Source organism: Vipera berus, assembly GCF_964194415.1.
Source record: "Vipera berus genome assembly, chromosome: 6".
NCBI lineage: Eukaryota > Metazoa > Chordata > Lepidosauria > Squamata > Viperidae > Vipera > Vipera berus.
Window position 1 is genome coordinate 67,516,345 of NC_138208.1, and position 14,278 is coordinate 67,530,622.

At 38.0% G+C, this 14,278-nt stretch overlaps 1 protein-coding gene across 3 annotated transcripts in view; it reads left to right on the plus strand.

Annotated features, from left to right (window-relative positions):
* Positions 1–14,278, plus strand: part of LARGE1 (LARGE xylosyl- and glucuronyltransferase 1) — a 385,917-nt gene that overhangs the window by 358,981 nt on the left and 12,658 nt on the right. For all 3 annotated transcript variants that reach the window (XM_081331422.1, XM_081331421.1, XM_081331423.1), the window contains 2 exons: positions 445–723; positions 10,474–10,620. In XM_081331422.1, coding sequence (XP_081187548.1) covers positions 445–723; positions 10,474–10,620 — 426 coding nt within the window. The remainder of the gene's footprint in view (positions 1–444; positions 724–10,473; positions 10,621–14,278) is intronic.

Genomic DNA, 14,278 nt, shown 5'->3' on the forward strand with positions numbered 1-14,278 from the left:
AAACCTTGAAAATTAATTATTTTTTGCCTTCTAAAGAGAATAGACGTTGTACTACAATAGTTTTTTTCTTAGGCTTTGATTCCCTAGTGTTTTAACACAGGCCATGTTTAGCTAAGGATTTCTTCTTGTTTTCTTGAGTGAATCTCTAAGGAGGTGCACAATATAACATCTGGATGAAACAAGGTTGATCCTGGTTGGTCCTTAGATAGGAGACCAGCTGGGAATTTCAGGGTGAGGAATCAAAAAACAGAGAAGCAAGAAATTCTTCCTATACAGTGCCAAGAAAAATATATGGAAGTCTCCAGGCAGTCACCAAGAGAATGATAGACTTGAACACCTTTTGCCCTTTTAAAAATCAACACCAAGACAGAAAGGCTTGCTTAGGACAACCAAACTAATGAAGATGACTTTTTCTGAATTTTTTCTTTCTTTCTCTCCTCCTAGACTGCAGATGCTTGAAGCCATTTGTAAGCACTGGGAAGGACCGATCAGTCTGGCACTCTATCTTTCCGATGCAGAGGCCCAACAATTTCTGCGCTATGCACAAGGTTCGGAGGTCCTCATGAGCCGTCACAATGTTGGATATCACATAGTGTATAAAGAGGGACAATTCTACCCTGTGAATCTCCTGCGAAATGTGGCTATGAAACACATCAGCACTCCATACATGTTTCTGTCTGATATTGACTTCTTGCCTATGTATGGACTCTACGAGTACCTCAGGTAAAACCCTCCCCCCGAATCATTCCTCTCACAAACAGCGTGGCCAGGGTGGTATAGTGATTAAGACCAGGAGTGGGAAGAATCATAGAATAGAATAGAACTGGGGTCCCCAACCCCCAGTCTGTGCACCAGCACCAGTCTGCAACATGCCAGAAACCGGTCCGCAGAAATAAGCAAAGCCCCATCCGCAGAATGCAGACAGTACATGAAACCACACCCCCTCCGGTCCACAGAACTGGTCCCTGGTGCCTAAAAGGTTGGGGACCTCTGGAATAGAATAATAACTTTGTCACTTTGAATGTACACTAATCAGCATACATTAAAATGAAATCTTGTATTCAGCTCTCAAAGGGTCACCACCTTCGATATACATAAATATGACATAAATAAATACAGAATTATGCATACACCCACATATACGATAGAGAAAAATCAGCCTAGTTCGGGTTATGTATACCTGTGCATGGCGAGAAAAATGAATCTTGCAAGTTTACCAGACGGATGGCATAGAGAACAAAGTTATTACAGAATTGGGTAGTACTGCTAGAAATACATGGAAACCTCCTCCCAGAGGGGAGCAACAGAAACAGACTATTAAGTGGATGTGGGGGGTCTCTAACAATGCTTTGAGCTCTAAGCACATAGCGCTTATAAGCAGCATCCTGAATACCAGGGAGCGACTAAATCCAGGGTTTAATCCACCCTCATCCATGGAAACTCCTGGAGGACTTTGAACCAATCACCCTATCCAGACCTACCTACCTCACGCATTGCTGCAGGAAAAATAGGAGGAGGAAATGCTGTGTAGAACAACTTAAATTCCTAAAATGAAAAGGTGGGACAGTAACGCGTGCAACTTTCAGTCCTTAAGCACAGTGTTGATAGAGAGAAGCTACCTATATCAGTCGGGCTAGGTATACAGGAGTAACGTAACTTGGACTGGGGAGGCAAGAATTAGTCAGAAGATACAGGCTTTTTTAAATTTATATGTATGCCTAGAGAAGTATAAGAGACAAAGAAAGAGACAATTTAGCATGGCAGACAATTTTGTGCAAGGTAAAATTCAGAGATTTTGGGGGAGAGGGTGTTAATGTGATAGAGGCTGCGGGATAATAGTTATTATGGCTCAGGAAAAAATGGAAGAACAGAGACTGGGGGAACCTAGTGTCTTATTTCTACCATCTTTATCTATCCAACAGCCTTTTAATTTTTCTATTGTTGCATCTTTCTCCAATCTTATATTTTCCTCCCTCTTTTTCTTCAATTCCAATAACTTTCAAGGACAGAGATCTAAATTAGACCAAAGCCTGCATGTGGGCCTAAGGCCACAGATTTTTGCCAGGATGTTTTAGGTAGAAGCATCATACCTGAGAATCTTCTAAGATATTGCTTACCCTCAGGAGATGCAAATCTTGATAAATGAATAAGAAGGGGGTCATTAAAGTTAATGTAGCTCTTATAGCAGTAGTATTTGAGGCATGTGTGGAACCTGAAAAAAGTGGACTGCTTTAATGAAGCAGGTAGCTACTATGGCTGCATGATGCTGAAAACACTTCTTTCTTAACATTGGAGGTGCAGTAGTTAGAATGCAGTTTTGCAGGCTAACTCTGCCCAATGCCAGGAGTTTCATCCTGGCTGCTGGCTCAAAGTTGACCTAGTCTTCCGTCCTTCTGAGATTGGTAAAGTGAGGACACAGATTGTTGGGGGCAATATGCTGTCTCTTACAGAGACAGAGGGCTTACAGAGACTTACAGAGGGCTGAAAAGCACTATGAAGTGGTATATAAGTCTAAGTGCTATTGCAATTGTTATTTTTCAAAACATGCTCTAACCTAGTAGACATTTTGCCAATTTTCTCAAAATTAAAGGAATATGTAAATGACTATATCTGGAATGTTGACATCCTGATTTTCTAATCATCTCTTTAAAACAAGGTATCTGGAAAATGCATACAGGCTTTTTACTAGATAGATAGATAGATAGATAGATAGATAGATAGATAGATAGATAGATAGATAGATAGATAGATAGATAGATAGATAGATAGATAGATAGACAGGCAGGCAGGCAGGCAGGCAGGCAGGCAGGCAGGCAGGCAGGCAGGCAGGCAGACAGACAGACAGACAGACAGACAGACAGACAGACAGACAGACAGACAGACAAATGATAGAGATAGAGATATAAAATAAATATATCAGTATATCAATACATATACATATTATATATCTATCACTAGAACAGCTTTCTAATGTGATCCCTCCAGATGTGTTGAATTCCCAACTTCCATAATTCTCAGTCGGCATGGCTATGCTACCTGGAGAAATGTGAGCTGAAGTTGAGCACATCTGGAGAGAACCAGCAGCATAATGACACTTGTATTACAAGATGTATTCCCAAAGAAGCGGAGAACAGCTCCATTTCTAAGCCACCTTAGCACTGAACTGGTTAAAAGCTTCAATAAATGTACAATCACATTCTGTTTTGGCATGGCAAAGGGCCAGATGACTTATAGGTCACTCCCATCTCCAATATCTGTGCTTCCAGGATGATTTTAACAGAGTGGCTGTGAAAATGTTATTGAAGTTGTTATCTCTTTGACATACTGTTAACCCATACCTTGGAAGCAGAACTGTGATCAAACAAGCTAGATAAATGATTGAAAGACAAAATCTTGTCAAGACAGAATAATTACCGTACTTGACTTTGGAGGTGAAGGGAGGGAATGACATCAGTGTGTATTGTATGAGTGGTAAATGTGAATGTTGGTTTTCATGGGCTTCGGTCTTTTTCACTGCGTACATTGTCTTCTGGCTCATGATTTTATTAACTTCTTCCTGTATGTAGAGCAATGAGGACATCTTGTGGCTAAAGGATCAAAGAGCTTTGGTTTTTTTATTGTGAATTGTCCAGAGTCACTTAGGTGAGAAGGGTAGTGTACAAATGCAACAAATAAACTATTACCCTTTTTTTGCCTACATTCTGTCAAACTGTTTGATTATATGTTGAGGTATTGGCACAATCATAGCATGGATTCTTAAAATATTGTCCCTCCGTTTTTTAGTGCAAATAATGCTAAACATACATTTATGTTACAGTTTGCTGATTTAGTTTATCTTGCCTGCTATTTGATCTCGGGGGCGGGGGGGATGGTTTTACACAAAAGCTAGATCCTGTGCATGGAAAAATGAAGCTTCATTTGTTCATATAATTGTTTTGTTACCAGTGCATGGATAGGCAAACTGAGCACCTGAGCATGTCTCTTACTGGACCTTTTTGGGAGAGTCATCAGTTCTACAAACTGTTTCAAAATGGTACTGGGTCTCATGGCTTGCATTTTCAAGTGTCCCCTCTTCTTTATATCAATTCAGCCACTGCATTCTCTCCCACACTGTTTGGCCCAGCTTCCTATTTATAAAAGTTGATCTTCCACCTCCCCAAGAATGAGATTTATCTGAGCACACTTTATGATCCTGAATAAATACTCCATATACTTTTCTGACTCAGTCATTTTGTTCATTGTTTGCAATCTTACTAAATTGCAAACTTATATTAAAATGCTATTAAAATTTAAAACTAAATTAATATGCCCATTTCATTTTCTGATAAATCCAAATATTTTCAAGAAAAAAGTTACTTCCAAAACAATTTTTTCGAGACAAAATGGGCAGTAAATAAGTCTAACAAATAAAATTTCAACAAATACCTACATAAATATTTTATTCATTTAATGTATTCACATTTGCCAACACTTTGGTGGGATTTTTTCTTATCTTCTGAATTTTCTCCAGTTGTGTTCATTTTTGGTCAGAGAATTTCACGGCAATTTGTTTAGTGCAAAAACAAAAAAGAACATTTGTGTCCAATTTCTGTGGTTCTGAGAAGCATGAATTTGGATTGAGTCATATATAATTAAAATCAATCAGTACTTATTGTTAATCTTAAAAAATATATTGAAAAAGACTTTTGAGGGAAGTCTTTTGAGGTGGCTCAGTGGGTTAGGACGCTGAGCTTGTCGATCAGAAGGTCGGCAGTTTGGCGGATCGAATCCCGAGTGCCGCGTAACAGAGTGAGCACCTGTTACTCGTCCCAGCTTCTGCCAACCTAGCAGTTCGAAAGCACGTAAAAATGCAAGTAGAAAAATAGGGACCACTACGGTGGGAAGGTAACAGCGTTCCGTGCGCCTTTGGCGTCTAGTCATGCCGGCCACATGACCACGGAGACGTCCTCGGACAAGCGCTGGCTCTTCGGCTTTGAAACGGAGATGAGCACCGGCCCCTAGAGTTGGAAACGACTAGCACACATGTGCGGGGGAACATTTACCATTTACCATATAAAAATAATCCATAATCTTGAGGAGGATATGGAAATGAAAGCAGATATTTATGTACTCGCCGTGATGTCCCGTTGCCTGGAGGCGGTTCGGGTCTGGATGGGGAGGAACAGACTTCAACTCAACCCTGACAAGACTGAGTGGCTGTGCATTCCGGCATCCCGGGACATTCAAAATGTTCCATCTCTTTCTATGGGGGGTGAGCTCTTACCCCCCGTGGATAGGGCTCGCAACTTGGGAGTCCTCCTAGATTCACGGCTTACCCTGGAAGATCATATAGTGGCCGTGACTAGGGGGGCTTTCGCCCAGGTTCGCCTGGTGCGCCAGTTGCGGCCCTATCTGAACCGGGATGCCCTGTGTACGGTCACTCATGCGCTCGTGACCTCTCGCCTTGACTACTGTAATGCTCTCTACATGGGGCTTCCCTTGAAGACCACTCGGAGGCTCCAACTGGTACAGAATGCGGCCGCGAGAGTTGTCTTGGGAGTTTCCCGGTGCTCCCATGTTACACCTTTGCTCCGCGAGCTGCATTGGTTACCAGTTGTCTTTCGGGTGAGGTTCAAGGTGTTGGTTACGATCTTTAAGTCCCTACATGGCATGGGTCCGGGATACCTCAGGGACCACCTGCTGCCGGCATCGATTCCCCTCCGCCCTGTGCGTTCCCACAGAGAGGGCCTCCTCAGGGTGCCGCCAGTCAGGGAATGCCGACTGGTGGCCCCCAGGGGGAGGGCCTTCTCTGTGGGCGCTCCGGCATTATGGAATCAACTGCCGGTGGAGCTCCGGATGGCACCAGACCTCCGAACTTTCCGTCGGGGCCTGAAGACCCACCTGTTTGAAATAGCTGGTCTGGCCTGATGGGGGATTATGGGTTTTTAATTGTTTTTTAAATTTGTATTACTGTTTTAATTGGGCATGGGTTTAATCCTTTTTAATTTTTGTATTGTCTTTTTTATATATGCCCTGTGAACCGCCCTGAGTCCCTACCAAGGAGAAGGGCGGTATATAAATCAAATAAACTATAACTATAACTATAACTTAGTACTAATCTTCTTGGGCATTGTATTAGAAATAAATAAACAGTTCTCTAGGTTCTAGTCAGATTTATAACTTGGCCCATATTAAACACCTCTTAGGACAACTTCTGAATAAAGCTTTCTATAGCACTTAACAAAAATAAATTTAAAATACTGAATCAAAACTGAGTCAGCTTTTAAAATGTCTACATTTAGTCAAATTTAGCAATATGAATTGTTGACCATTTTTAATTAAAGAAATTGAAAAGATTCACATACATTTAGAGATAGTGATTGATAAAAGTGCATAGGATTTTAGAATATTTTGTATAGATATGATCTTAAAAGTCGGCTGTTGACTGCAGTAAGAGGTTTGTTGTGGAGGTTAAGGTATTGATACATATGAGACTAACTGTAATTCTTAGTGAATGGTTCAGCAATGGATTAGGAAAATGATGCTTGGTATTTGACTCTTTAATATATTAATGTATAAAAGTATAAAGAATGGTTGTGGTGAAGTGAAAAATGATGTAATGAGGATTATGGTTCTGAAAATTAATACATTGAAAACCAACATAATTGCATTTAACAGGGAAAATTGAATGAATTATTGTAAGCTGTTATATAAATGGTGAAAAGCTAAAACAGGTAGATGGATTTGTGTAAATTAGTGGATGGCTTGCTGAAAATGGGGGAAAGAATGGAGATATTTTAAGACACGGAGATATTTATAGAAGGGTTGTGGGTAGCATGTAGACCTTTGTACAGTACAGAATAAATATAAATATTCAAGAGAAGCAAAAATAGCTAGTTATAAGAATGTGTTTCTGCCTACTTTGTTATTTAAAAATGAGACGTGGATATGTCAAGAAAAACAGTAATTTGAATGCATTGGAAGTGGGGTACTTAAGTGTGTGTATAGTAAAGCACAAAGAGCTAAGGTCAAGAATAAATGAATTGTGAAAGAATGTAGATTGAATATAATGGGCTATTGAATATATGTTGGGCTTGTTTGATTATATAGAAAGAGTGAAAATCAAATATATATGAAGGAAAGCTGAGTAGGTTAAGATGAACGAGAAGACTCGGTTATGGTTGCATGGAGTTGATGAGATGCTCAAAAAGAGAGAAACAAATAGTTTAAAAAGCAAAAGGCAATTATGGAGCAGCATGTGGCCGTGGTGGAAGCAAAGATGGCTTTCAGGGATAAACTGATATGGGCAGTAGAGGGAATGGTGTTGATGCAAACTGAAAATTTCCCTTCCTTTTTCTTATATTTTGTTTCTTCCTTATTTTCTGTGCTTTGTATACTGATCCTTATCCATAAGTTAATGGTATGATGGATAGGCATGTATGTAAGTATGGATAAATATCCTATAGGGCACACCTCTGTTTTAAACAGCATAAGAGAGCAGTTCTTTCTTCAAAGAAATTCTACATTTAATCAGAATAGAGCTGGAAGGGACCTTGGAGGTCTTCTAGTCCAGTCCCCTGCTCAAGCAGGAGACCCTATACCATTTCAGACAAGTGACTGCCCAGTCTCTTCTTAAAAACCTCCAGTGATAAAGCACAAAAAACCTCTGAAGGAAAGCTGTTCCACTGGTTAATTGTCGTCACTGTTAAGAAGTTTCTCCTTACTTCCAGATTGCTTCTCTCCTTGATTTGCCTCCATTCATTGTTATTTGTCCTGCCTATAGGTGCTTTGGTAAATAAGTTGCCCTCCTCCTCTTTGTGGCAACCTCCTTCGGGAAAGGGCGGTATATAAATGTAATAAAATAAAATTAAATAAATAAATAAATAAATAAATAAATAAATAAATAAATAAATAAATAAATAAATAAATAAATAAATAAATAAATAAATAAATACTGGAATATTGCTTTCATGTCACCCTAGTCTTTCTTTTCTCTAGATTAGCCAAACCCAAATCCAAACCGTTCTTCGTGTTTTAGTCTCCAGGCTTTTAATCATCTTAGTTGCTCTTATTTGCACTTTTTCCAAAGTGTCAACATCTTCTTTGTAATATGGTGATCAAAACTGGATGCAGTATTCCAGGTATGGTCTTACTAAGACTAGAGGTACTAATACTTCATGTGATTTTGATTCTATGCCCATTTTTATACAACCCAGGATTGTATTAGCTTTTTTGGCTGCTACCACACACTGCTAGCTCATATTTAAGTGATCGTCCACTAGGACTTCAAGGGGTGCCAGTCCAAATCTAGTTTCAAATTAAAAAATCATAGTAAAGGAGACAAAGAAAATAGTTACCATCAACAACGAGCAGTTAAACAGCTCACAAATTAATTAAGGCTTCCCCTTCAAATGAAATAGATTTTCCCCCTATATATATATCTGTGTATATAATTTATTATATGCAAATCTATATCTTTTTAACCCTTTTTTGGGGAGTAATATAGATTTTTCCAGCAGTACAGAAGTGAGCATTTTATAGCTAACATTTATGATACAACTTTTGTTTTCAAAAATGGGTATAATCACTAGCGTCATTAGTCATTTTGGTGAGGCAGTAGTTATGTTTTCCAGGGAAACTCTGGGAGCTGACATTCACACAACTTAAAGTTGTCAAGGTTGAAAAACACAGGTCTATACTGTAACATTTATCCATCATTCCAATCTGCCAACTGGAGCAGTAACAGTTCCATTTGGTTTATGAGTATCTGTTACCTTAGAGAACAAAAGTGCCATATTATAAGGAATATAGAAAGCTGTGTCATTATGGAGTAAGATTATTGGTCCACCTAGCCCAATATTGTTATAATAACAATGTTTAAAGATTTTTTTCTCTAAAACCCTTCCCCACCATTGGTCTGCCTAAGTCAATGTCATCTATAAGCAGTGTTTCTTAAACTTTTTTTCTCTCAAGACCCATTTCTACTTTTAAAAATTATGAAGGACTCTAAAAGAGCTTTCGTTTGTATGGATTATATATATCAATATTTAAAATTAACGTGTTTGCTGTCACTATCATTCCCACAACTATTGGTTGGGATTTTAATGTTGTATTATTTTTTGACATAAACTGAGAAATAATTTTGATTTCTGGGACTCCTGAGAGGTTCTTGGGGGACACCCCCCCAGGACTTCTGGGTCATAATTTTAGAAAGACTTGTCTCTAGAATTGACAATTTGTACAACAATTCCATTGTGAAAGTTTTTTCTCTAACTAAATAAAATCAAGTACTTTCTGCATTAATGCATTTGCTCTACCAGCAAACTATGGCTTTTTCCTTTTAATGATCATTCAGGGGATCATTCTTCCAACTGTGTGTGGGATCTTATTTTGACTTCTACTTCCAATGAGCAAAGTAAAATCCTGAAAGTCTGTTATGACAGCTGAAAAACGTGAAATCATGATCTGCCTATGAGACTACTATGAAGGCACATTAGCTGGCTGAGACTAAGCACACTTAATGATTTCAGTATTCATCCTTCTTGGTTTGCTATCTTGTCAGTCACACCAAGTTCTGTGCCGAATCAACAGAAGAAAGTAACACCTAAACCTGGGGGTGGGATTGTTAAGAGTGTCACAAACACTGAATAATCTTGGCAGCTGGAGGAGGTGGATTGGAAAAGAATTTTTTTTTAGAAGCAGTTCCCTTGGTCAATTAGAATTGATGGAAGGAGAGAGAAAAAGGAAACAGAGAAAAAGTATACAAAACTTATAATAGGAAGCTGACAAAATATAGTAACCTTTACATAGTGAAAAAGGAATGTGATACAGACACTTCAAATAATTTTCAGAAAAGTATGCAAAGAGTTGCCTCATGTATAAAACAGCCACAGAAAAATACTTGAGAGGAAACCAGTTATTTAAAGCTAATAGCAAAATCTAAAGTTTAAAGTTTATTCAGAAAAATATTCCCCAAGAGACATGAAAGTGAATCTTCCATTTTCACACTGCTGCTTGAGAACTCCAGATAGGTTAGACCATAATTTTGTAATTCATTGCCAGCATTTGCCAAAGAGTGGGTGATAATTCTTATAGGCAAACACATCTGAATATAGATTGGGGAAATAAAAAATATGAATGATGAGCTTTTAAAAATTCAAACAGAAAAAAAAGAAACTCATTTTTCACACTTGAAACAGCACTTTGTGAATATTATTTACTGCGGAACAGAATCTGTGTGGAAGCTTTTTCTTATCAGAGAAAGTAGAAATTTTCTTTGTAGCTGTATCTAAAAGTATCTTCCAGTTGTACTTCCTGTTAATGCAGTTATTAATGTGTACAAGATGGCTTTGAATGTAAATGAAAATTTAAAATTTAAATGGTAACCAAATATAGCATTCTCTGTGGAAAATAATATAATTCAGTTGTATTGCTACTTCCTTCTAGAAAGCTAATTTAACATTTGGTTGATTTTATTTGCTGGTTCTTTTCTAGGAAATCTGTTGACCAACTTGACTTAGCCAATACAAGAAAAGCTCTAATTGTACCTGCTTTTGAAACTCTCCGCTATCGCCTCTCTTTTCCAAAGTCAAAGGCAGAGCTGTTATCTATGTTGGACATGGGAACACTCTTCACATTCAGGTATTGCATGTATTTTATTGAATTCATTCAAAAGATTTGCTTCCTCCCTCTCTGTTTTAAGCAGTAGTGTACATTTAAAGCATTCTAAACTTGTATTAGAAACATGTTCTCATCCTCCCTTTTATTACTTAAAATGAGCCATCCATTTACACTGTTTCCTTGAGGCTTAGGAGGTTGTCTGGAGGTTTAATGTGAAAAGATTAAGATTAGGGAGTTTTAGACAATAAACCATAAGAAAGAGTTTTTGGGAAAGGCTACTGAGTCTTTGTTATTCTGACCAGGTTCCAATAGTAGGAAAAACAGACAGTCATCAAAAAAAGTTCCATTTCTTAAAAGGACAGAAAACAGGTGGTACTTTGAGTGGAGGGTGGTTGCCAGGTAGATATATTTTTCCCATTAGGACTCTAAGCAGTAAATTCAGTAAGAAATCTCTAAGATAAGATTGCTGTGGAACCAGGTGGGAAGTTGATTTACATCTTCTGAAAATCTTCCATCTGCTCCCCCTTTCCCAGGGATGTAAGGGGGTATGAATCTGTGTGTTTATGATGTCATCCCCTCTCTTCATAGGTCAAAGTGACTTAAAAAAATACAATAAAACTAATTATAAAAACATCATTTAAAATGAGTTATAGAACACCAAGAACTAAAACAATTATCCTTTAACAATAAAATATTTAATAGTACAAGACTTCAATGTGTTTTTGGTTCTTCATAAACAAAGAACAAGTTTCAATTTATAACAATGCAATGTGTTTTTAAAAAAAGTTAGAAAGCCAGCAGCCCAGGTTCAGTGCCACACAACGGGGTGAACTCCTGCCCTCATCCCCCATCTGCCAACCTAGCAATTCAAAAGCATGCAAATGCAAGTAGATTAACAGGTACCACTTTGGTGGAAAGGTAACAGTGCTTCATGATGTCATGCTGGCCACATGACCGCAGAAATGTCTTCAGACAGTGTTGGCTCAATGGCCTTGAAACAGATGAGCACTGCCTCCATAGTTGGCAATGACTAGTGGAGTAATATCCGCAGGGTCTCCTTTATTTATTTTTTTAAATTGTGTTTCAAAACCTGAGTCTCATCATGGAAAAAGGAGAATTGATCATTAACCTATGATGAAACATATCACAGATTCCCTGTTATCTACTTGTCTCCAGAAGTTGTGGGTGCTCCAATACTGGAGGTTTTCAAGAAAAGGTTGGACAACCATTTGTCTGAAATGTTATACGTTTCCTGCTTCAGCAGGGACTTGGACTAGAAGACCTCCAAGATCTCTTCCAACTCTGTTATTCAGTTATAATCAGTTTGGGTCAAAGTCATGTACTGTAAGTTTTTATATGTTATAATGAAACCCTTGAATTGGCTCCAGAAAACAACCAGTGCCCAGTCAAACTGATTATATGATTATATGAATGTTATATGGAATCTTTCAGAATCATGCAGCCAGATTGCATTTTTAGACAGCTGCAGTTTCTGAACAGTTTTCAGCAACTATCTACTACAAAGTAATTATTGAGTTTACCAACATATAAATCTTTACAGAATCCATGAGGAATCTCAGACTATAAAGCTGATCCTTAAGGAAGATTATAATCCCATGTAGAAATAGTATTTCCTAAATCCTGAATGTCCTGTTTCTGGATTCAGCAACTCTATTGTGTTCGTGTTTCATTTCAGCTTGTTCATCCGTGTCCATTCAATTCATCACATTCATAATAATGAGCTAGTAAACTTTAGCTGTATTTTTGCTCTTGGTAACCAGTCCTGTGCTGGCATACATGTCTGGAACCCAGGTGCTGAAGATCGTATCAAAATGGCAATCTGTCTTTCCAGGTCCTTGCAATACCACATGCCTCTTGTTTTAGGATAATATTGCATCTGATCTAGCTAGCAAAACTGCTGTCTGAAATATTGATTCCAAAAGGGTAGAATTTGTTTGAGCCTCCTCCTCTGATTGCTTGGCCTTAGTGCTTAATTAATTATGCCCATTCAATCCAGTTTGAACAAGTTAAAGCAGAAGAAAGGAGAATTGATGTGTTTGTTTATAAAGAAATAAACTCTACCCCCTTTAAAATAAATTCTACCAGTATCATTTTTTTTATTGAAAAGTTTTACAGTACTTTTTATCTTTAACAATCCCCCCCTCTCCCTCCACCCACCCCTACCTAACCCTCCCTATCCCTCCCCCCCATTCCCCCCTCCCCCCCGACTTCCCAGAGCTAAGTACAAGGTATAAAAACATAGAACAATCATAAACATCCATATACTAACAACAATAAACTATTAAGTCTATCGCACTGTAGCTCATATAAAATGACTACAAGCAGTACTAATATTACATAAAAAAGGAAAGAAAAGAAAAGAAAACTTATTCAAATACTAGATGAAACTTTTTAGTCCCATATTTGTTCTGGATATAATCAATCCACTTTTTCCACTCCATAATATAACGTTCTTGCGAATGATCTTTCAAATAAGCCGAAATCTTTGCCATTTCCGCCAGGTCAGAAACTTTTAGAGTCCATTCTTCTATAGTCGGCAGTTCCTCCTTTTTCCAATATTGACCTATTAAGAGTCTTGCTGCTGTGATTAAATTCAACATCAACTTAATGTCCACAACAGTAGCATCTGTAATTATGCCCAATAAAAACAATTGCGGACAAAACTTTATCCTTTGCTTGAAGATCTTCTGCATATTCCACCAAATTTTTATCCAAAAAGCCTTAACCTTTTTGCAGGTCCACCATATATGAAAATACATTGCATCTTCGCCACCACATCTCCAACATTTAGGTTGATAGTCCGGATACATACTTGCAAGCTTTTTGGGATCTAAATGCCATCTATAAAACATTTTATAAAAGTTCTCTCTTAGGTTTTGGGCTTGCGTAAATTTTACGTTCCTCACCCAAATCTTTTCCCACGTGACCATTGTAATAACTTCTTTAATATTCTGAGCCCATTTTATCATACAGTCTTTAACAAGTTCTATTTCTGAATCAATATCTATCAATGCAAGATAAATCCATTTGATATGTGCTGGACCCTGGTTTCTAATTTGCTTTACCAGATTTTCATCAGTCATTGAGAAACCAATTTTCTGGTCTTCTTTCCACCTGGCACGTAATTGACCATATTGAAACCAAGTTTGAACGATCTTCTCATCTCGCAAAAGATTGTACGGCTTCAAACACCAGACGTTCCTCTCCAAACTTAAGATCTCCTTGTACGTAGTTACATCATGTTTGAAGCCAACATTTATGTTTTCTATTGCATGTTTCGGGATTGCCCACAACGGCATCTTGTAGTCTAACTTATGTCTATACTTCTTCCAAACTCTCAACAATGCCTGTCTTAAAATATGCACTTTAAACACATTATCTACCTTCTTATCATACAACAAATATGCATGCCAGCCAAATAACAAATCGTGGCCCTCAAGATTTAATAATCTCCCTTGTGTCAAATTAATCCAATCACTTATTCCTGACAACGCAGCAGCTTCATAATATAATTTAAGGTTAGGCATTTTAAGACCACCTCTTTCACGCATATCCTGCATAATCTTAAGTTTAACTCGTGGCCTTTTCCCTGCCCATACAAATTTATTGATACCCCGTTGCCATTCTTCCAGATTAGAGTCTTTTTTAAGAATCGGTA